Source organism: Lathamus discolor, chromosome 2, assembly GCF_037157495.1.
Source record: "Lathamus discolor isolate bLatDis1 chromosome 2, bLatDis1.hap1, whole genome shotgun sequence".
Classification (NCBI taxonomy): domain Eukaryota; kingdom Metazoa; phylum Chordata; class Aves; order Psittaciformes; family Psittacidae; genus Lathamus; species Lathamus discolor.
Window position 1 is genome coordinate 55,898,050 of NC_088885.1, and position 24,689 is coordinate 55,922,738.

At 40.0% G+C, this 24,689-nt stretch overlaps 1 protein-coding gene across 1 annotated transcript in view; it reads right to left on the minus strand.

The window, feature by feature from the left end:
• Window positions 1-24,689, minus strand: part of CRHR2 (corticotropin releasing hormone receptor 2) — a 149,480-nt gene that overhangs the window by 121,180 nt on the left and 3,611 nt on the right. The window contains exon 2 of the mRNA XM_065669265.1: window positions 13,670-13,763. Coding sequence (XP_065525337.1) covers window positions 13,670-13,763 — 94 coding nt within the window. The remainder of the gene's footprint in view (window positions 1-13,669; window positions 13,764-24,689) is intronic.

Genomic DNA, 24,689 nt, shown 5'->3' on the forward strand with positions numbered 1-24,689 from the left:
AAGTTATAAAAGAACTTTAAAAAAAAAAAAAAAAATCCTGGTTGGAATATCCCATAGCAATTGCTTCTCCATTAAGCCTTAAGCAGATGAGCTTGTGCAGAAATGGCAGCAGGAGAAGAAAACTTTAGCATATCCATCACAGTCCTTATCTTAAGAGCAAAGCCCAGCGCTAGACCCTGCTGCACCTGAAATCCATCACCCCCTTCTTTCTAACATTCAGCAGGCTCCGTAAGCTGAATAAGGTGGTGAGTTCTAGAAACCTGCAACAAAGGATATGTAGAGGAGCCTCTGTGGGTACAAAGAGGAGAATGGAGTGATATAGGATGTCCTGTATCTCAGGAGTCTGTGAAAGAGGAGACAAAGTCAAGGAAAAGCCTGGAGAAGAGGGCAAAGATACATAGTCTGTCCATCCATCCTCCACCTTCTCAGCCCCTTCCTATCAGTGAAGTTTCCAAATTAGCACTGACTCTTTACCCACTCTGCTCTCTATGAAGAACCAGCTCAGCCAAATCTCTTCATTTGCAAGGAACAGCAAATTTATTTCACTACATGCAATCACAATCTCACAATCACACAATCTAGAGTACTAAAGCAGCTGCAGACTTGTGAGGGACAAGGACTCCTATCTACAAGCAGACACAACTACTCATGATTTCAAAAATAAAGTGGAAAGCATTGGGAAGAAAGAATTAAAACAATACTGACTTGAAAATACCCATCATGATAATACAACCTGGGAAAGAAAATCATTGCTTCCACACACAGTCTTTGGTAGCATTTAGCTGATAGGGCCACATCTCCATCCCCAGGTAACTCAGCTGGGCAAATGGCAGTAATTACAATGCAGAACTGCTATTCGCAATATGTAATCCAATCATGGGCCAAAGGTCAAATAGAAAATAGCAATTGAAAACAAGAAATGTGTTAAAATTGGCCTTGAAAATAATAAAGAAAGCACAGGAGAAAAAACCAAACATATGAAGAGGCCATATGTGTTTGGCCACATATGTCTCTAAGGTAAATCCCACAGTTGAGCCCCTCTTAGGCTTTGTGCCATAGCAACCTGCAAGAGCTCTCTGGGGTCCTTGAGGATGTTAGTGACTTGACAGCTTTCTTTAACTCAGGTCATGTGGCTTGTGTTTTATTTTTCTCCTGTCTGGCTTTTTTCACCTGTTCAAAGTGTTTCCATTGTTCAAAGACGATTTTGTAGATAGAGTGAAGGCTAGACATGATCAGGTAAAACTTCTGTAGTTGTTGGCTTACCCACATCATTATTCTTTTCCATGACAGTTTTGTCTGCATTGGCCACTGTTTAATTAAGCTAATATATTTATGCAATAAACACTCAAATAACCAAGACAACTCAGAGCATCCATAAGTACCATTTACATATCAATTGTGAGGTGTATACATGGAACAGATAAAGAGGATGGGCATTTTTGTTACGCTGATCACCTTACCCTTGCTACATACAAATGCAAACCTTTTAAATACCATCAGGTCTTTTGCGGGCTAGTATGGCATAAAGGTGTTCCTACAGCATAAAAGACGCCAGCCACTGCCAATGTCATGCTAACATGTGTATACCCTGTTTTCTCTACATCAAAATACGCAAGTGCCACATTTCATATAGGAAAAGAGTAGTTACTGGAGCATAGGGCAGAGAGAGACAGGAATTTCAAACCTACTTCGAACTAACGCTGTGATCTCTCTTGCCCACCCTTGTGTTTCCTAATAGGCACTGAATAATTATTCATTGTGAGCATCTCAGCACTCCCTCCCCCAGAATCATTATTTCTATTCCCTGGAACTTCACACCAGCCACCGAAATCCAAGTTTAATCCCTTATTTTGCCCTGGAGTTCTAACTGTGAGTTTCACCTTCGGGTCTCCAAGATTTCTGGTGATTAAATGAAAATGTCAACACATAAGAACTCCAGCTAAAAGCAATAGCAGTTACATCAATCAGTTAGAAAGTCCTCATGTTTCATGTAGGCTTGCAAGGCTACTGTGGAATACTCAAAACTTTTGAAACATAAAAATGTCAGCTGCTTCCTTTTAATTGCTGTGTTTTTAGTATCAACCAAGTACTGCAGGCAGGCTGCAGAGTGAGAACGTCTCAAGTTCTAATATTCCTCCAGTAATTGGCTTTGAATTCTTGGCAAATCATTTAACTTTACACCACATATAAAACAGAGATAAAAATATCTACTCCTCAATATCCATGGATTCTGTAAGAATGTTTTTGCTATTATTTTCATTTAATTTTAAACTACGGAAAGCTAACCAAGACAAAATATTCCTATTTGTTGCAACACTGGAAACAAGAAGGAACTGAAAATGGTGTACTTAAGGTAAAATAAGTCATAACAGTCAAGCCCTTTGTGACAAGATGAAAAGTTAAAAAGTGCTCTGAAATCTGCAATGCAGATCAAAACCCAAGTATTCTGTGGCTGTTTTATCCATGGATTAAGGGACTGCAGAAAAACAAAGCAATACTGTGTAATACTGCATATATTTTTCCTCAATTAATATGTTTTCTCAAATAAAACAGACACATTTATTTCATTTTCTTGTGGATGTTGATGAAATTCTAATGATTATAATACAAAAATAGAAGGCATAATCATTTCTATTGTGCATGTTTCCACTGATGCCCCTGAGCTCTGTCTCCCTGTTGAAAACGGTCACATAATGACACCCTCCAGGTTAGGGAAATAGTAGTCAAAAGTTTAATAACATATATAGCTATATTAATTCTCATCTTATAAATAAATAATTGTTTTTTTAAAAGTACATATACTGGGTGAATTTCTGTATCATTTATCTCAGAGATTTCCATCCTAACTAACATCATAACAAGCTATTTTATAGCAACCCAGAAAACTGTATCTTTTTAGCTAGTAAGAGTTTTATATTTGGGTCTGAGAATGCTTCATAAGAAATTAAGTAAAAGCATAGCAACCAATCAAAACAACATGAGACAACACCAGCCTGGGCTGAGTGAACTGGGCAGTCTCTCCTAAGCAGAAATGACAAGATTTACATGGCAACTGTGGCATTTAAAAAAACATTTCCCTCCCTGAAACTCAAGACTTTTAAAACCTCAAGGAGAAAAGGGAAGGGAGGAAAGGGGAGGGGAATTGGTAAGCATCCTGCATAAATCATCAAGTTTATTTATCCATGAAGAAAATGGAGATTTGTGCCAAGTTTTAAATTAACTCAAACAAGAGAAAAGGATTTTTTTTTCTTTCTGGAGAGATGACAGTAAAAAACACTCATCATACTCAAAAGTCCTAGAACTCAAAGGTTTCAAAATTCACCCAGTGGCTACTGGAAGAATTTTAGAATCACAGAATCATAGAATAGTCAGGGTTGGAAAGGACCTTAAAATCATCTAGTTCCAACCCCCCTGCCATGGGCAGGGACACCTCACACAAAACCATCCCACCCAAAGCTCTGTCCAATCTGGCCGTGAACGCTGCTAGGGATGGAGCACTCACAACCTCCCTGGGCAACCCATTCTAGTGCCTCACCACCCTAACAGGAAATAATTTCCTCCTTAGATCCAATCGAAACTTCCCCTGTTTAAGTTTTAACCCGTTACCCCTTGTCCTGTCACCACAGTCCCTAATGAATAGTCCATCCCCAGCATCCCTATAGCCCCCCCCTCAGCTACTGGAAGGCTGCTATGAGGTCTCCATGCAGCCTTCTCTTCTCCAGGATGAACAGTCCCAACTTTCTCAGCCTGCTTTTATCCGGGAGGTGCTCCAATCCCCTGATCATCCTTGTGGCCCTCCTCTGGACTTGTTCCAACAGTTCCATGTCGTTAGCATAATGACACTTTTTATTCTTAAAGTAATCATTTATATATATTTATATATATATGTATATATATATTTATGCATATACATATATGTTTATTTAAAAATAAAAACCACAATAAATTTCTGAGATAGCAAGCTGCCCATCTGAGCCAGAAATCTTGGGTTTAGGCTCACTGATACAAATTTCAAAGACCTGATGCCCACTGAAGTGTGGCTACACAATGAGGATTCACCTAAAGATTTCATACCCACTTTCAGTGATGAACTCACAAGCAATGTCCTCAAGCAGATTAATAATGAAATTGCAGCTATATCTCCCTCCTGATATTAACTCTTTCCCGTTTATTTAAGGCAGAAAGTAATAGCCATCTACATGCTGCTAAATTACATCAGGGATGCTTTCACAGAAAGGAAAGGTTCTCAGGAATATGATTAATTTCCTGTAACTCTAGATACTGCAAAGTAGACCTCTGCAGCTGAATGGGCCTTGGCAGCCCCTATACCCTTTAAAAAAAACCCAGGCTTGTTTAAAGATACCAGAACAGCCCTATTGGTTCTGAATAAATCTCCACCTACTACATCATCCTGTCTACAAGAGTAGCTGTAAGTGGCTGCTTAGGGAAGAACACAGGGACTGGAGACACATAAGCACCCTCTCAGCCTCCCATATTCATATCAGGTTGCCAGAAGAAGTGGTATAACCTCCATCCCTGGCAGCATTCAAGGTCAGGTTGGACAGAGCCTTGAGCAACACGGTCTAGTGTGAGGCCATGGCAGGGGGGGTTGGAGCTAAATGATCTTAAGGTCCTTTCCAACCCTGACTATTCTATGATTCTATGATTTCCTGAACCAAACAAGGTTTCTCTGGTATGGTAAACCTCTGTGCATTAAACAGGGTTAGCAGTCAAATGATCAGCTTCTGAATGCTTAGCCTTATGTATCTGAGACATCTGCACAGGATGCATTTTCAAAACGATGAAGACAGAGCCTTGCAATGGTATGGTTCCTCATGGTGTTCTTTACAGGGTTTTAGGAAGGTCAGACAAATCCACAGATAAGCTAGCAGGTTATTTACTGCAGTGCTATTTAGAATAATGAAATCTAGTTCCTGTAGCACATTAATGGAGTTGAGATACCACATAGCATTTAGAATCATAGAATGGTTTGGGTTGGAAGGGACCTTAAAGACCATCTAGTTCCACCATCATGTCACGGGCAGTGACAGCTTCCACTAGACCAGGTTGCTCAAAGTCCCATCCAACCTAGCCTTGAACACTTCCAGTGATGGAGCAACCACAGCTTCTACAGGCAACTGTGCCAGCTCCTCACCACCCTTACAATTACACCTTTAGGAATCTGTTTCTCATTTGTCTCTTTCTCTTAGCTATGGCTATGGGCACTCAAAATATCTGCATCCATAAACAATCTTTTTGTCTATCATGTTTATGCATATGAGTAACATTGCTCAGTGGAGTGTATCCTGCAGTGAATGAGTCTTCTCATACAAGTAAAGATATACACAAGGTGAAGTGGCTGAACAGTTCAGTTCTTAGTGGCTTACATAAACTGTGCTAACGTTTTCCATTATCTTTTTCTTATACAGCCAACTTTCACACTTTGACAGCTTAATGAGTAAGTTGAATGCCTGAAGGAAAAAAAAAAAAATCACGTAGTTCTTACCTTGTAATGGAATAAGAAAGTTGAACAATACAGAGCTGGAGCTTTACAGGTCAGCTTTGGATTTGACTAGCTTTAGTGCTTAACTATTTTTTCCATACTTGGCACTACACAATAAGATGCCCCCACCTTAAGGCTGGAGGCCAAGGCAAATCAATTCCATGCATAACAGAGTTTATTCAGAAAAGTTCGATCAAGTGATGCTGTTGAGAGCTAAACAAGGACAGATGAGCTGCCAGTTACAACTTTAAAATAGGTGATTTATACAAGCTGAACCTCTGATTCATTGACTGTGTTTGCACTCTAGTCCATGGTAGGCCATGACAGCATCTGTAGGAACAAACTTTCTCTTCCTCAGACCATCCACTGAGTTCTCAAACAGCTTTGAGCACATCTTGCATCTTAATAGCAGATGGTAGAAAGTCACCCTCTTTTTTTACTTTCAGTAGATGCCAGTGAAGTAAGGAAGTGGTGGCAGGTATAAATTTGTACACAGGAGTCTAAGACACACAGTGTTTACAATTACACATTCACGAAGAAACAGATGGAGCCCAGTCTCACCTTAGCCTGTCTATATGGTGGATCTGGCTCCACATGTGACTCAGGGACACTCCTCCAAAAGAAGCATGGAAACATACACTTTGTCAGATACAGGGAGACAAAGACAAGACAACTACTTGTCAACAAGAGCACATCTAGAGGTTCATTCCAAAACTGGAGAGCTAACTCAGTTCTGGGGTCATAAGGTCATAAGCATTTTATTGACATCAGAAACAACATCAAAAATGTTCCCCATTCTTGTCCATCTCTCCTGATTCTTAGTAATAATTATCCTCCAGTATTACATATTTTAGACACCCTCTTGAACCAGCCATCTTTTTAAATAGTGCAGTTTGTAGTATAGCTATTGTTATTTGGGTGTACTCACTAGATTGACCACAGCATTCTTTCACTCTTTAAAGGACTCATCAACCCACAAACCCAGAAAGAAATGTTGATTTAAAAGACAGAAGGTGTTTTCATTTAAGACCAGATTCGCTGACGTGATTCCATGTGAACAGAAAAGGCACTCCATCTGTTTAGTAGAACTTGACAAAATGAGAGGTTCTACAGAGTATATTTTTATCTGCCAAGTATATAAAAAATTATATCTAATTTAGAAACTGCATTCAGCAAATGGGATTTATTGTACCAACTGTATAAATTCTAAGATTTAAGTATATTTGATGAAGTGTGGCATTGTAACAGTAATTACCAAGAGTCTGCTGAGAACATGTCATGCAGAAGTGATAGATCCAGGACCGAGGTGTGCCACTCTCCTGAAACATGAAAAAAACTCAATGGCATGTTCCCAGTACATGTTTCCCTTACATGTTTTTGTTTATGAGTTATGACTGTATTATTTGCATTCCTCTAAAATTCACTTTTCCCTTTCCTTACTCTTCACAGTATCGCAGGCTGGCAGCATGGAACCACCATGGCAATGCCATTGAGTTGATCACTGTAAATGCTTCTAGTACCTAACACAAGCATAGGATCTCCCTCAGACCCACCTACCAAACACCTTAGTGACTCCAGACGAAGATGCTACAGATTTTCAGTCAGTTCAGAGCTGATGCCATTGAGAGGCAGTTTTAAGATGTTCAGAGGGTAGTTACCTTCCTGTATAGTCCAAGGAAAGTGATTACTGATATCAGGGGAGTTAATATTTCATCGTAAATCACTAGCACAGCCTCTGGTGTAATTGGTCCCTCTTCTAAGCCAAGATTACTTCATTTTGTAGTTTCCTAAGGTTCTATAAAAGCAGCTATTCATAGGATCAAGGCACTGGAGCAACTTCTTACTCTAACATGTTTCACATGTAGAAAAACAGCACAAGGCCAGACTAGAAGCAACAGCTACTTATGTGAAAAAAAACCAAACCATTGCCCCCGCCCCCGGAAAAAACAAACTCTGTGTGGCTCTCATCACTATAATACCTGTGCACTTTAAAGCCCCATTTACACAGCTTAGAAGGTTTTTGCTGTACATTTTGTAAGAATTTGTCACCCTCTGGACACCTAGGGTAAATGTGGGAACCTTCAGATATGTTTCTATACCCCATCTACAAACCATTTACTGGGAAAAACAAACAAACATACAAACATACAAACATACAGAATCCAAAAGCATTGTAAGTACATTTTCTCTGTACAGCCAATGTACAAAGTAGATGTGTTGCTTAAGGACATGGTTTAGTGGTGGACTTGGTAGCCTTAATGGTTGGACTTGATGATCTTAAGAGTCTTTTCTAACCGAAATGATTCTATGATTCTAAATAATAATCTCTAGTGGACCATAGAACTTGTTGGTCTGTCTACATAGTTTTTTAATACGTGAGAGTTTTTCCATATCCTCAGTTTGGAACTGCACCAGAAATGCAGCTTAAGAAATACAACTTTTTAAATTATAAGGACCAGTGACAGTAATACAAATTGTACAACAACATACAACGCAGTCAGCTTATTTCAGGGAGTATAAGAAAGCACTGCTAGACTGCCTGGTATGTCATTTGAGGCAGTGGGAAAGTAAACCAACATCATCACCTCTATTTAAATAGTGTTATTGCGACATCCGAAAATAGGAAACACAAGGAAGATTGCGTGTGTCTAGCTCGAGCTTTGATCATGCAAACGTGATGCTAGGTTAACTTTATGCCTGTGAGCTGTAACTCAGTTGTGTGGATATGATGAAAGTACATTCCTAAGTGCCCCAAAGTCAATGTCAGGATCAGTGTACATTGCTTCAGCCAGCAGGCAGGAGCCAAAAGAGTGCAAAGCATATGTTAGAATGAATAGCTTGTCCACGTATCATTATAAATGGAAGTGTTCATTGATGTAACCTGCTGGGAAAATCAGAAGGAAAACAGTGAAAATTGCTGCCATGCCACTACTGTGGAAGAACAGTTAGGGATGTAATGAGGTCAAAACTTCTGTTTCCAAGAAACAGAATAGTGCAATGTACAGAAATAAATAACCCCCCGAGTAATGAGTGCCTCACCTTTGCAGTGCAAGTTATCAAATATGCTTGTCTGTCATGAAGCTTTCATCTACTAAAAGAATGATTGATTGAAATTGACTACTGAGAATTAACAACACTCAGCCAAGCAAAATCTACAGCCTGTGTGCACTGAGCAGTCTGGGCAGCAAGGTAAAACACTCATGACTTTTTTTTGGTGCTGAAGTGTCTGTGGTTATATCACTTGTCAGAGAAGAATCCATGTATTCATTTGAGCTATAAATGTGGATTTAACTCTCATCTTGCAGACTACACGCTATACGGTGTTAAATTTGCAGATATCTATTAACCTCTTCTGTGGGAATGCCTATATAAGGATGTCTAGATTGAGTTCCACATCTAGTTCATCTTAACTAGTTCATATAGTGCAGCCATTAGAGATCTAAGGAAGGATTCAGATGGCTACACATAGGCACCTGATGCCACAACTGCCATGAGATATCCTTCTAGCCAGCATCAGCTATTCTAGAGGGCACAAGTCTCTTGTAGATTCTTTGTCATATTTATCAGCCCTGCAGGTCTTGGTTACCCTAAAGCATCTTAAAGGGCACTGGGCACTGATGTAAGGGCAACTAAATCCCATCCCACTAACAATAATGGGAGCTCAGATTTAAATGTTATTTAAATGTTCATGCATTAAGCAGAAATGACCCAATCAAGTCTTTATTAACAGCAAATCAGGACAGTGGTATTATGACAAGCACACAAAGCCATACAGATACATCTGCAAGCCCAAGATGGTCACACCTCTCTGAGTTGCAAGAGAAGGCTTAATCAGATAGAAGGAGTGGGTCAAGGAAAAAATCTAACCAGGTAGTCAAGTTAACTTCTGTTTACCAAGTTTTGGTAAGAAACTGAACAGCTTAACACTGAATATCTTTCCCACAGACAGGTCATACACAGGATCACGACCCTTACAATAGGGATGGTGACTGACTTGAGAAAAAGCCTGTGTTGCTTCTGGGTTAGAAATGAACACAGTAAAAATAATCTGGAATGAAAAGAAAGTCTTCTAGTCACAGATGAGGCAACCCTTTCCAGTAAAGTAGCACAGAGAAATCCTCCAAAAACAAACCCAGAAAGCTCACATTTTGTTCTAATAGATCTCCAAGAAGACAGGAATAATTTAGAAAAGAAATTGATCACAGAGTCTGCCAGGTCCATTATCTCACAGTTGTTCTAAAACCTTGTTCAGAGACACTTGCACTTTGTTCACAAAGGCAAATCTGTTGGGGACAATATCAGAACAAAAACTTATGGAAATAAAAGCATTGTAATAAATGGTCAACTTGAAACTGGCAGAAACACTGCACAAACATAGCATCAAGCTTTCAAACTCATCCTTATCAAAATGATGGGAATATTTTTCTGAAAAATGAACTTGTCAGTTTTTAACATTTGACAGGAAGCTTTACAATCTTTTAGTTTTTTTCATGCATGAATATTTCAAATTAAAGATACTTGTAATCTATAAAATAGTGATAAAATTATGTATTTGGTTCTCCAAAGACATTTTTCAAATTTTTATTTCAACAAGAAATCCACATTCTTGGATGCTATTTTTCCCCAATTTATGTGGGTTTTGTCACCACTATACAGAAACACAGTCACATCCATATACTCCTCTGAAGACACACACATATATGTATTCAGTCTGTACAAATGTACTTTTCGTAGGTCAAAACAGAACCAGATCTATAATACTGGAGCAGTGTCCCAAGGTCTGAAATAACCCTGACATATGTGGTTTGGTTTTGTTCTGTTTTCATGGAGGGAGCACTTTTGCGTTGATTGAGAGAATTAGCTTTTAATTCTAATATAGTATCAAATTCTGAAGTTTTCTTCCTTGAATGAAGATGAATGGTTGGACTTCATCTTAAAGGTCTTTTCCAGCCTGACTGATTCTATGATTCCATGATCATGCACCAGACACACAGCTATCAGCTACTGTCTTTCAATATAGACTTAAAAAATAACCTGCAAAGACATGAGTACTCAGGTTCTCCCTCCCCCTCCTAAATTGCTTTTACTGTTGTCTAGCGTACTTGTGAACAGTTTCTCTGAAAAGTGATAGCGTAGGGCTGTCTGTAGTTGGTTTGCATGAGGCCTCAAGGCAAGATGTCTTGATAACACTGATAGCCATATTAAGAACTTATCTGAAGTGTGACAGTGAGCAGAGAGGAAGTTTGCATTAGATTCCATAAATCCTTCTCTTGAAGGAACCTTGCTTTGGCCAGTTGTGACTTACGAATAAACCCCTACAACTGAACAAAGCTCAGAGGAGATGGGCAAGGGTGATGTGCCTGTGAAGTTCAGAGAATAATGCATGGTTGTGACTGACCACAACTGTTGCAAAACTGACTTTATTTCAATGCAAAGGGGACAGATGGAGGCCTTTGTTTTAGGTAAGTACCTACCAACACTTAAGTGGATCAACTGGTAGGATAAATATTTCTCCTTGAGCTCTTTAGAAGAGTGTGTCTCCCCGAGTTAGCCAGACAGCATAAGGCCAGGGTATACATGGCTCAGCCCAAAAGAAATTATAAAACCTAAACAGCTAACAAAAGAATTGTGAAGAATGTAGCTAGCTTCAACATACATATTCTTCCCCAATGACCGGGGATGCACAGTGTCAAGATGGTGACAGCCAGGACAGCTGACCCCACACCATATGATGACACGCTCAGCATATAAAGCTGGAGAAGAAAGAGGAAGTGGGGGATGTTCACAGTGATAGCATCCTGCCTTCCTGCAGATGACTGAACCTACTGATGGGAAGTTGTAACTGAATTCCTTATTTTGCTTTGCTTCTGTGTGTGGCTTTTGCTTTACCTATTGAAATGTCTTTATATCAACCAACAAGTTTTCTTACTTTTACCCTTCTGATTCCCATCCCCATCTTACTAGGGGAGAGTGAGTGGCTGTGTGGTGCTGAGCAGACTACCAGGGTTCTACCATGACAAAAGGTTCAACAAAGAATAAGAAGAACTTTTCAACAAAGAACTTTTCATGCCTTCCCAGTCATGTGCTGGAGAAGCCTCTAGTATAAGACAATGCCCCAGTAACAGGAAATTATGGCAATCTCCAAATGATGTCAGATTAGTTGGAGACTTGACAAGCATGTTTGAGGATCTGTATGTTGGAATCCATTCCTGGATACATTCCTCCCACACCCACCAACATGTTCCTTAAATCAGAGCTTCCTCAGAGACTTGAGTAAACAACATCAGAGTCGTATAAGCCAGAATTTCTCCAGGTTGAATTCTGCACCACACAGAATCAGGTTTACACCATTTCTGTGAGACAACAGTCTTTCACTATAGTACAAAGTGACCAGAATGACGGCAAGGAATCCACCCATACCTCAAGAGGATCCAGTCGCCAGAGGGAACAAGTAACTTTTCTTTCAGTGCATCCCAGGACTTCATGAAAGGAAATGCATGACATCCGATCTACTATCCCTCCTTTATGGGATTTTCTGAATAGCCTTAAACACCATAAATGCAAAGTATAACCTTCAAAATGATGGAAGAGTAAGAAAGAGAATACAATTCTTACACTGATACAATCAGCACAGTAGTACTGGCCATCCATCTTTGGGGGAGAGGGGGGAGAAAGAAACTTCAGCGTTGACAAAATTCCTGTTTTCAGATGCAACATCTGTTAACGAGGTCTTAAACATTGTGTGACCAAATATGTCAATGGACCAAACAGTGTGATCAAAAGGTTTCCATGGAGATCAAAACTGAGTAGGATCAGATGTAATACAGGACTTATAGTCACCAAAGGAAACATACAAAATGGGAAGGTCAAAGGATGTGAAAGGAAACATGACAAAATCCATGGAACATCAGTATGAACTGTGGACTCACTTCCTCAAAGTTCCTATAAATATACAAGCTATAACTCAGTGCATGTATAACACATGTATAGAATTACAGTAATCCTGGATATTATTGTAATTCCAGCCAAACCATATCAGGAGATTAAAACATCACAAACATCTTAAACTGAGTCACTGTAGAAAAATCCTGCCATTTCAACCCATTCTTTTTGTATATGGAAGCAAAGTAATAATTATATAAAATTCTTCTTTAGGTCCACAAATATAAGCACACAATCTTATTAAGTTCAAAAGCTGCACTCAAACAATTATGAAGGCATCATCCAAGGATTTTTCAAGGAAACAATGCCCAAAGGAGAGAGCGAGTTATACTGCCTTCCAGATCTGAAGGTTTAAATCTGATCTGCTTGGTTTAAATCACTTCAGACTGAATTTACAATGTAATTCACTCAGCAATTCATTGAAATTACACACACATGAAATTCTCAAAAGCATTTTATGCCATCTGTTTAGGATACTTAATGTGAACATATTTGGGGGGTGAAGTTGGTTATTATAGGGGGAGGAAATTAACACATTGGACTAATTAACAGCATCTTCTGGAAAAGAGACAGGGAAGATAACCAATTACAAAACTTGAATGTTTTCTATTCTCCCAGCTAGAAATAAAGATTGTTCAATATGGATCTCCTTGGGGAAAGAAAAGTGCAAGAAAAGGCATGTAGGTTAAGAAAAGGAGAGGGAGAGATCACTCACCAATGGCCAAAACAGTTTTGACTTGAGCAAATTAGTTTAATTTATCGCCAATCAAATCAGAGTAGCATAATGAGCACCCCAGTTTCAACAGTGAATTCCACACAAGGACTGGATTTTACTAGCACATCCACATGTCTGCCTATCCTGCCTCAATGACCCATGCTGCACTCAGAGAAATGCAAACAACCTCTGGCAATGAGTTTGGACCAGTCTGGATGAAGACCCTTTAACTGTACTAACCTTCCAACTATCATATCATTCAGAATATAGTCAGTTTAACAGATTAAAATATGAAAACCAGCTGTCATTAATGGTTCACCTGAAGTTCCTTCCAGGTGGGCAAAATTCAAAGTGTTCTTTCCATGTCATTCCACCATATACGAAAATGAAAACCCAAGACTGGAAGCACTATGTTTATCTCAGCAGGGAAAGATGTTCCTAGAACAAGGACACTTTGAAAACAGATCCTACAGTAACAAGAAGCCAACAAGAAATGGAGAAATAAATACCTGTGACATTGGTGCGGGCCGACAAAGCTTCACAGTACTTTTCCAGCAGAACAGACAACGGCAGGTTCACAGAAGATTCACAGTGGAGAACTATCTGGGTGAACAGACAGAAAACAAAACAAACTGTAAAGCACCAGCATAGAACAGATTTTCTCCTTCATGAGTACAATAATCCCCAGCACTTTCACTGCAGTTCTCATTCAAAACTGGTTCATAAACAGACATTCTCTCATGACAGCGAAAATTTAGTTATACTTGCTTAGCTCCATGACATCAGGTGGCATTCCTCTGACTAAATGTACCATCTACAAATGAACCACCTATTCTGGACCTCTTCTTGTGGAAGCTAGTCAATAGCATTAACAGAGCTTAATAACATTAACATTATGTCACCTAAAAGTAGATGCCTAAAAGAGAGAAGATGAATCATTTCCCACTAAAGGTCCTTACACGTTCAAGAGAGACAGCAATTGGAAAAGGACAATTCAGAATGCTTGAGGAAAGTGCTTCCACTGACTGTAAAGGCAAAATAGGCAGCCCTGTAAGGTGATCCTTGGCTCTTTTTAGCTAGTTTTAGTCTCTTTTCTAGTCACAAATTTATGACTCTCAGAACTCAAGAGTGCTGAACCCTCCACTGAATGCAAATGCTAGTGAGAAAGAGCACTAATGTCAACACAGGCACTTCAAGAAAGCTGCAGGATCAGAACAGGATAATAGTATAGCCCAAGTAAATGTTAAGGAATGTATATTTAGTGTTGAATCCAAAGAACATGTTACTATTTTCACACTAAAAAATGAAATTACTCTAGTGCCCATTGCAGGCAGTGGAGAGAAGCTCACAGAACTGTACATCTCAATGTACATCTGAGTTAGGATACTGCTTGGAGCAACAGAAGCTCTTGAAAAGCCCTTTAAGAAAGGCAGAACTGTGGTGAGAAAATTCAGAAATGACACATCAATGACAGAAACTTCCATTTTCAAACTATGAAACAAAATTTTCTGGACTATTTCTAAGGGGGTATAAAGCTGTGGTAACACACACAAAAAAGGTCTTAGCTTTTTTATTTATGCAGAATGACTCTAACATAACATAGGCAGCTTTTCCTTAGGGAAACGACCATAGTCCTTGAATGTTGACATTACATTCAGTGCTTTAAGATGTGTTGAGTGATTGCAGAACCCTCTTTATGTCACTGAATTCCTTGTCACTTAATAAGAAGGGGAGTAAATGATCATGACAATAGAATTCATCAGCAATGTTGGTCTCTAAAGAACAACTGTTCTTTGTGCAAGAACATTTCTACCTATTTTTCACTTTGCTGTTATTTTACAAAACAGGAAGTCTTGAAATACAAAAGAAAAGAAAGAAAAAAGAAAAAAAGCCTTTCCCAGACTTTACTCTTTTCAAATAAACACCATGAAGCTGCTGTTTCTCCTCCAGGGAGACTTGAACTCTCACTTCCAATAGCAAAGCCTTCCAGGGTACTGACCAGCCATGGTCATGTCAAGGAGATAGAGAAAGGTAATGGCTCTGTTCTGCAGGCAGGGCAGATGCCATTTTGAAAGGCACAGAGCTCCAGTCAGCCTGCCAGAAAGCAGACTTTGTAGTGGTCATGTCTCATGTCAGACTCAGCCACGTGAGTTGACACAGAAGAGACATTTCTTCCCTTCTATCCTTCCAGCCCTCTGCTACCTCACAGGCCAAAGCACTGTCTCACTTCAAAGAAGAAACTTGAGCCATCTCCATGTACTGTAAATACACTGCATGTTCAGCTGTCCGCTTCGTAAGATGATGGGAAAGAACAGGCAGAGGTCAAGCGTAGCACAGCATGTGTAGGAACAAGAAAGGTTAAATGTCACATTTGCTTTAGGGTCAGCTTAGGGTCATTTGGCTGGAGGGAAAAGCACCTTCCACATATTATGTTACTTTTGCTTTCATTTTCTCTCCACTATCAACAGTGAACAGCTTTCTTACGCACAATACTTTAAAAAAATTGTACGTAAAGCAGATGTCCTGGTTTCAACAAATCCCCAAAGCCTAAAAAGCCCTTTTAAAATAAAAAAGAGAAGGAAAAAAAAAAAAGAGCAGGGAAAAAAAAAAAAAAAAAGGAAACCAAAACACCAAACATGTAAGTAGTGCAGAATGTTAAAGATAAATAATTGGGCCTGTAACTGTGTATCTGTTTCAAAATAGTAGTTGCTTGTAGTAGTAGTAGCTAATGCACTCCTTTACTCAAACTGTTTCTCTTAAGATAGCTAGTATTCCATGCCCAGTTCCCACCAAATCAGTTTTACGTTTTCTTGCACATTTACCTGAAACATGCACAGAAATGTCTATCTTAATTTCTCTGAGCCACTGCGGACATTTATGAACAAATAAAAATAATGTTCTGAGCCAGAGATTAAGATGAAAAGGTAATCATTTCTAAAGCAGGGGTACCAGCTAATAGTCTGCAGGCCAGTTCTGACTCCTCAGAACAATATATGGAGACTTTGGTCCACTTCCTGATCATATCTGAGAGGACATTCAGAAAAGTAACTGATTAATTGTTCTAGTGTGTCACTGTCTGCATCTCTCATGGTCATTTTGTTAGACTTTTCCCCTTGGCCATGGTAACTGCTCTTCACTGATCTATGACAGGTCTTTATGTGTGTCAGAGGGCATGCAACTATAAGACACAGAGGAATTTACCATGAGATTGGCTCTAGATATGGGGAGGGCAGATGAAAAGGGCAGGAACTTGAGAGAGTAACATATTGCTATGCTACACTGTTAGAAGTTACAAGACACTAATAGTAGTGTGTGTTCTCCTGTAAACGGAAGTGTGCCAATGTTGCAAACGTATTTAGACAGAATTTGTTCTTTGTCACACAAGTACTCTCATAAATTCCTAACATGAAGTCACAAAAATACATATGCAACATTATATGACACATGTAGCATGCCTCAACAGATCCATATGGAGAGATCTGGACATAGACAAGTATCTGACCCATCATAGTATTTCCTCCACTCAGTTCCTACCAGAATTTGTGGTTATTTAATGTAGATTAAAAATGAACTGTAACTTAATTTTAAAAAGAACTAACAGAGTCCTGGTTTGGAAGACTACTGTGTTCCACTACACAGCGAGATAGAGAGATAGAGATAAAACAGATAAAGCAAACACTGGTACTGTGCACATCTGCATTGGAGAGGTTGTTTTCTTCTTTCAAACATGTAATAAATGACTACAGTAATATCAACAAGCCCCCAAAGCTGTAAATAGGATCCAAACCTGTCATTATAGGCATAGGGCTACCACAGAGATATGATGGAAAACATCTTGTAAGTTTAAATATCTAACAACAAGGAGCATCAGAGAGGAAGAGGTCAGCATAACTGAAAACTGAAGGGAAGAGTGGAAGTAGAAAAAGATGACATATGACAGTGCAAGATGTGTTGCCAAGATAGGGGAGGTAAGCTTGAAGAGAGCGAATGCTGCCAAACATGGACAGATGCATAGGCTCCACCTTCCCATTCTTACATAACAATTCCCAGACACAATATTCTAGTTGCCTAATAAAAGCCATCTTTTCAGAAAAAGTTGTTATGCCTTGCTGTAAAACACCTGCTGGTGGTATGCTGAACAAAAGGAGAGGCACTGACATCTGAGCGAAGTAACAGAGCAAAACCTCTCCCTTTTAAAAATATGTAGTATCTAGTAGTTATGAGGTCCTACAGAAATCTATCCCATGGACCTATGTCCTGGGTTCAGCATGGGTTCAACCTATAACAGTATCTCATCAGAAAGCCACTCACAGATAAGCAGTGGGATTTATCTCAAAGAGCTCAGACTTCAAAAAGAGAGATCACTTTGGGATTCCTTTGCAATTCAAGAAGAGAAGTAGAATTTTTTTCAGATGCAGTTCATCTGCCACATTTTGAATCTCTGAGCTGAAATGAAGCAGTCCCTGACCTCCACTGACTGCATTAGCTGGGTCTCACCCACTATAAGGACAATGTAACGTAGATGAATCCTTCCTGAATTTTCTTTACATACTATATATTACAAAAGGAGAGGTAAAAACATTCTTAAAGATGACAGCCTCAGAAGACAGGAAGACATCACGTATCATACAATTATTTGGAGGACATTCCAAACAATTCTGTAGTTATAAACAACACCACTTGCTCAGTCCATAGTCCCTTCCAACCCTTGGGATTCTGTGATTCTGTGACAGGAGGATTCATCTCATGTCTACGTTGCCACATAAAAAAGGAGTTTCAGTCTAAACAAGCCACCTATGCTCCTTACAAAGTCAAAGCACTTTCTCCTACTGAGTGGACAGTTATGGTAATGGCATAGGTCGTGAGAAGAGGATGTTTATTCCTGCCCTTCATTTCCGTGAAACAGCGCTACTTTTAAGACTCCTGCTGCACCACCTCTCAGTGGTTTCTGTAAAACATCTGTGAGTGCCAGGGCCTTCAGTTCTACCTCATTTCAATATCAACAGTACAGTGAAATTGCCTTCAGCACATAGAGAGCTGCTACTTTGTAGTTTTGCCCCAGAACAAACAAAAAAAAAAAAAAGAGAGAAAGGAAAACCTGTAATTTTTGGTTCTTCAAGTAGACAATGCAAATAAAATAAATTTTCATAAATAGATTAAATTAAGCTGTCCAAATGCACCATTTCTACAATGAGATCGAATGTTCTTCTGATCCTTTGGGAAGGATTGTCTCAAAGCAGTGATGAATTAAATGCAAAAACTGTAAGTTTGTGTCCGAGAACCTCATTTTAGAGAAACACATCAAAACTTACCATGAATATATAATTAGTGAAAGAGCTCGAGAGAGAAAAATCAAAGTAAATCCCACAATTCCTTGACTAAACCCATACTTTGTCTGAATACAGCTAGAGAGTTTCCAGGGTGGGTGGGCATCTGGGAAGTCTTTCAGGGGGCTCCTGCCATCACCAGTGCTTGCATGTGAAAACAGATTCTTTGGGACAAAACCAGGTATTCAGTGGAATGTACTCATAACAAATGCCAACATTCATTGGAGCAGCTTTTTCTGTCTAAGAGATGCTAATGCATGAGAAAGAATGAGGAGAACTAGAATATTTGCTGACTACTGAAGGAATCACCTGAAGGAATATGCACAACCAGAAGGGTAAAGAATGCTACTTAAGAGTGAAAACAGAGAACAGGCTAGAAGAAGAGGGGAAGGTAGTCTTCTCTGTGGCCACGATGAATATATATTCACTGTCGCATGGGTTACTTCATACCCAAGATGCAGGCAAAAGAGATGCTTATTAAAGGACAGAGCTAAGAGGGCCAGCACAGTGGAAATATTTTGTTTGTTGAAGAACCCAGTTCTGGGCCCCTCTGTTCAAGAAGGACAGGGAATTGCTTGAAGGAGTCCAGCGCAGAGCCACAAAGATGATTAAGGGAGTGGAACATCTCCCTTATGAGGAGAGGCTGAGGGAGCTGGGTCTCTTTAGCTTGGAGAAGAGGAGACTGAGGGGTGACCTCATCAATGTTTACAAATATGTGAAGGGTAGGTGTCAGGATGATGGAGCTAGGCGTTTTTCAGTGATATCCAGTGATAGGACAAGGGGCAATGGGTGTAAACTGGAACATAGGAAGTTCCACGTTAACATCAGGAAGAACTTCTTTACTGTAAGAGTGACAGAGCACTGGAACAGGTTGCCCAGGGGGGTTGTGGAGTCTCCTACACTGGAGATATTCAAGGCCCGCCTGGACAAGTTCCTGTGTGATGTACTGTAGGTTACCCTGCTCTTGCAGGGGGGTTGGACTAGATGATCTTTTTAGGTCCCTTCCAACCCTTGGGATTCTGTGATTCTGTGAACCAAAAAAGGTCAGTTCTCTGTTTCAAGACATTTTCAGCCTTTCTCAACTCAGTAACTTCACTTTGCTAGTACCGCAGCATTTGGCAATATACAATCACTTGGCTCTGCTTCACTAGAAAAATAATTTCCATTTGTAATGTAAGGTTTAAATACAAGTTTTCACAGGAACTTGCAACCTGAAACCTGAGTCAGCTAAGGTTACAGTAAAAGGAAAAGACTGCTAGCACAGTTCAAGAAAACAGTTTCCTTTTCGAGTTATCCTTTAGCTCTTTCAACTCCTTGACATTACTTGTCCCTAAGCTAATCCAAGCAGCTAGATAACAGTGCTACTAGCTAGTGAACCCCAAATGATCCAGGAGACACTGCTCTACAATCTTAGAAGCCAGCATGCATTCTTCAGCTCTTCCAGGAAGTGTGGAGAAAGAGAATAAAGTCTGCAAGAATGGAAATAGGACCTCAGTTTAACAAGCAACTAAACACATGCTCAAGACTAAGCATGAAATAAAATACATCTTTCTTCAGAAATAAATTAAAAGAACTCAAGCATCTGCTATACTAAGCCCACCACTGAACTTCACTGTTGTCTTTGAAACTCGGAGATCTGTCTCCATTAAGCATCTGCTCATGTGTCCTGCTGAATAAGGGTGTAGATGGGATGTTCTTCATCAACTGAAAACCATGCATGTGCTAAGTGACTTTCTGAGTCACAGCATACAAAGCAAAACTATTTAAGGCCACCCATGAGCTGGACTTGTCCAACCAAGTCTCCACGCCTTTCCAAAACAACATCAGATACTAAAAAGGAGCAAAATAGCATTTGAATCACAGGCTACAGCTGTCTTCAAATAAAATAGTTTAATGGAAAGACTTTTCAATTCAACATCCTTGAAGAGTTTTGGTTTTCATGTCTCATATATGTGGATAATATATATTATATTCCGAATCTGGAAGGGGAGCAAGCCCTTCACAGCACTCTCACCTTCATGTCTGCCCTTTGTCTAGGTCTTCAGACCAAACCTTTGACTAATTCTTCCCCAATCTTTTCAATCAATTCACATTACTGTGAATCCCCTCAGCAGCTCAAATGTGACTCACCTTACTCACTTATTTCAGAAGACATTGCTTTAGGCTCCTTCATACTCCATGGAAGAAAAAAAGTACTATCATAGAACAAACCAGCATCTCTGCTTTAAACATGTACTCTAGGACAAGATTATTTATGCACTGGAGACAAAACACACAGGGAACACAGAGTAGCTCAAGTTTAAAAGTCACATTTACCCAAAGGAATGCTGGCATCTCATCTACCTCTCTATCTACTGAACGGTCTCTGCAAAGACCATTCACGCATCCAGTGTTATGACACTGCCCCTACACTTCAGGTCCTCCCTTTGCAGGCTCTCCTAATTCTACCTCACCAAACATGAGCTCCTAACCTTTGTTTTTCAGGTCTCTGCCAGTATGCTGCCACCTAAAAAAATGGTAAAACCCTATCTTCCATTCTGCATCAAGATTTCAATCGGCTAGTGATATCTGCTCTCACTGTCCACTGGATGAAGACCTGAGCAACACAGTCTGGTTTTGGAATTATCCCTGCTTTGAGAAGGTGAAGGGACAAGAGATCTCTAGCAGTTCCTTCCAGCATAAATTATTTTTTCATTCCTGGATTCTAGAGCATACCTCCATTATGGTAAAAAGAATGACAGATAACAGTTACTTCCAAACCCCTTCTATTGGCAATGCTGTAATTAACAGATTACAGACTGCATCTTGAACAATAATCAGCAGTCTAGAGGCTTTGAAGGGGCTTTTTTTCACTGATGTTTCTAGTATTTCAGACTCTTTTTGCATAATCATAATTAAAATATTATGTGAAATACTATGAAAAGGTATTTTTTCATATTTAAAAACAATTTGCCTCATTCTTCACTGGCAAATGCTCCAGCAACATCACCCAAATCACAGAAGGCAAAGGCAGGGACTGGAAGAGTGAACAGCCAACTGTAGGAAAAGATCAGCTTCAAGAACATATAAAGAACCTGAAGGTGCACAAGTCCATGGGACTGATGAGATGTATCCACAGGTCCTGAGGGAACCAGTGGATGAAGTGATTAAGCCACTATCCACCATATTTGAGAAGTCATAGTCTACAAGAAAGCTGGGGAGGGACATTTTACAAGGCATATAAGGATAGGACAAGGGGGAATGGGTTTAAACTGAAAGACGGGAGATTTCAATTAGATATGAGGAAGAAGTTCTTCACTGTGAGGGTGGCAAGGCCCTGGCACAGGTTGCCCAGAGAAGCTGTGGCTGCCCCATCCCTGCCAGTGTTCAAGGCCAGGTTGGACGGGGCTTGGAGCAACCTGGTCTAGTGGAAGGTGCCCCTGTCCATGGCAGGGAGGTTGTAACTAGATGATCTATAAGGTCTCTTCCAACCCAAACCATTCTGTGATTCTGGGGTGGAATTTTCTTTTAATTTTTTATTCTGATTGAAATACTTAAAGTCTGACAATATTTGAAAATATTCATGAAAAAGACACTTGTTTTGAGAAAGTAGGGGTTTGTTATACCTGGGAAGGTCTCTCAAGTTCAAAATGGACTGAATAGCTGACCTCCCAGCAGTTAGGACATGAGGCAGGATGAGGAAAGATCCTCACTCCATCTGACTGGGAGCTTGCCTAGTCAAAATGTGCTCTGAGACATCATTCTTGCCAGTCAGAGAAATAACCCTGTCCTTCCTCTGCATTTTGAAAGAGTCAGTCAATAACAGAAGGAGCAAACTGGTTCCTGGACATCCTCACCCCCAAAACAAGGAAACAGCAGGAGCACAGCATTCCTCTAAGTACCCCTGAGGACTGGAACTGAGAAAGTAGAAAGGTTGCACCTGTGATGGCTACATACAAAGTACAGCCACTGGTGCTGGCTCACAGGCCATCTCTCTGCTTGTGCTGGCATAAGCCTCCTGAAACTCAAGCTGTCTGGGCCATGGGAGTCTGCTACTGCCACTCAAAGGGAATCGATACTTTAGTCCATGTACTGAGACGCCAGCTCACAGAGCCTGGCTGGCAGCCCCGTTGGAACTCATCAGCACACTTCCTTTCATTCACTTCTACCTGCTTTCCTCCTTCCTCTCCACTGGAAAAGCCACCCCAGTAAAGGGCAACACTCCCAAGACTAAGGTGGTGCAGAGATAACAGCACTCAGAAAGCCTCCCACATCCCAAGAACCTGGGTAACAGCAAGAGAGATTATCCCATAGCCCACAGAAGCAGGTGGCTCTTTTCCAGTTCTCTGGCACTTCAGCTACTATTACTAGGGCAAGGGTTTAGCATTGCAGTGAGGACAGCTAATGTATTTTAATCTCCATCTGCGTTGCTCGCTATTTACTTTCCCACATACACAACCCAGAGTAGATAAGTTATTCAGCCAGGATTACGCAAGAGTTTATAGAGCTTTAATTAGTTTCGTTTTCTTACAGCTCTGTTGAAGAAGTACTTTTCAGCTCTTGAAATAGCCAGTGGATTTTCTTTCTTATTTGGTAAAAACAAGCCACACTTCGCTGCAAACACGTGCCATTTAACTGATCATTCCTGGAGAAGGACAGCTTCCAAGTTCTCCACCCATTTAGCTCCACAATAAAGCTGTCAGTCTGGGGAACGAGACATGCGCCAGCAGGAGCAGCACACTCCCAGCACCTGACTCTCAAACGTGGGCTCACTTGCACAGCAATGAGGTACTCGTGAGCCAGAGGTCAGGATAGGATGTTGAAACCCAGCTCGCTGAACAGGCTTTCTCAGAACACCACTGTCCCTTCCGCAGCACTTCCCAAATGGCACAGCCTTTGTGAAGATCATGTAGAGCTGGCAGAACATCTGCTTGTGAGAGCCCACCCAAACGATCCCAGACCCAAAGAACTGATCAGTAATTATGAAAGCGTGATGTGCTATACATCAAACAGCACTGTAGGAAGCATCAAACAATTATCCCCACACTGGAACCAGAAAATGGAAATTAAATTTTCATACATTTGGGCATGATTAATTAAATTCAAGCAGCCGTTCATCCAAAGGACAGTGCTTGTTAGCTGACTTATTGCAATGGTAAACGACTAGTTTCTATTTGTCTTCTCTTATAATAAGGGCCAAAGTAAAATTTATCCAACTTTTCAGAGGAAAAAACAAAAACTAAAACCAAAACCAAAACAAAACAAAAAAACCCCAAACAAACCAAAAACCCCACATAAAGCTCTCTATCTGACACTCGCCAGCTCAAATCAACTACAGCTATTTTCAAAGCTATTAAGACACAAAAAAAAATTAAAATGTTAGATTCTGCATAAAGAAATAATTTGATACAGAAAACCAGCAGGAAGTGTTTAGTTGTCCAGGCTGGTTGTTACAGACAGAAAGGTAAGAAGGCAAAGACAATGCTTATGCAGTGCTTTATGCAGATACATATCACTACATATTTACAGGAGGCCAGGAGGTGCCATGTGGTTCGCTGGACAGCTCGCTGGACAGCTCCAGCTTTACATCTAAGAATCAATGTTTGCGCTTTAATTGAGAGCAGACTACTTTTGGGATTAAAACTGGTGTAGGTTAAAAGAAAGAAGGACATGTGCATGATCAAGGTTTGATCTATCTGTTTCGATTTACAGAGACAGAGTGGAAAAGTAAACTCCTGCAAAAATGTCATTTAGTGTGTAAAATTTTAATCTAAAACCAGCTTTTCCCCAAAGCCTCCAAACCTGAAAATGACATAAACTAAAAAGGATCGAGTTCAGCAGTGTGTGTGCAGCCTGTTTTTACCACCCACATTTCCTCACCTCCCTCCCCCAAAAAAATAAAATCTGTGAACTATTTTAGAAATCTAAAAATGTGCCAATGTTTGTTCTAATTTTTTTTTTTTTAATACTTGGTTTACTAATGTGTAGGGTAAAATGAAAATAAAAAGAAAACAGAAACACACTTCCTTAAAAATTTTATATAATCCACTACCTTGTTTTTGTCATCTCAGATCATCACCCCACCAGCAGGATCCCACAGCGATCTCTAACACAAAGAAAGCTGACTGCTGAATTTGAAGCAATGAAGAGTTTGCCTTAGAGGAAAATGCCTCCCTCAGGCAGTCAGTGAGAGCCCTGAGCACGGGTAGTAGGGCATACTCCA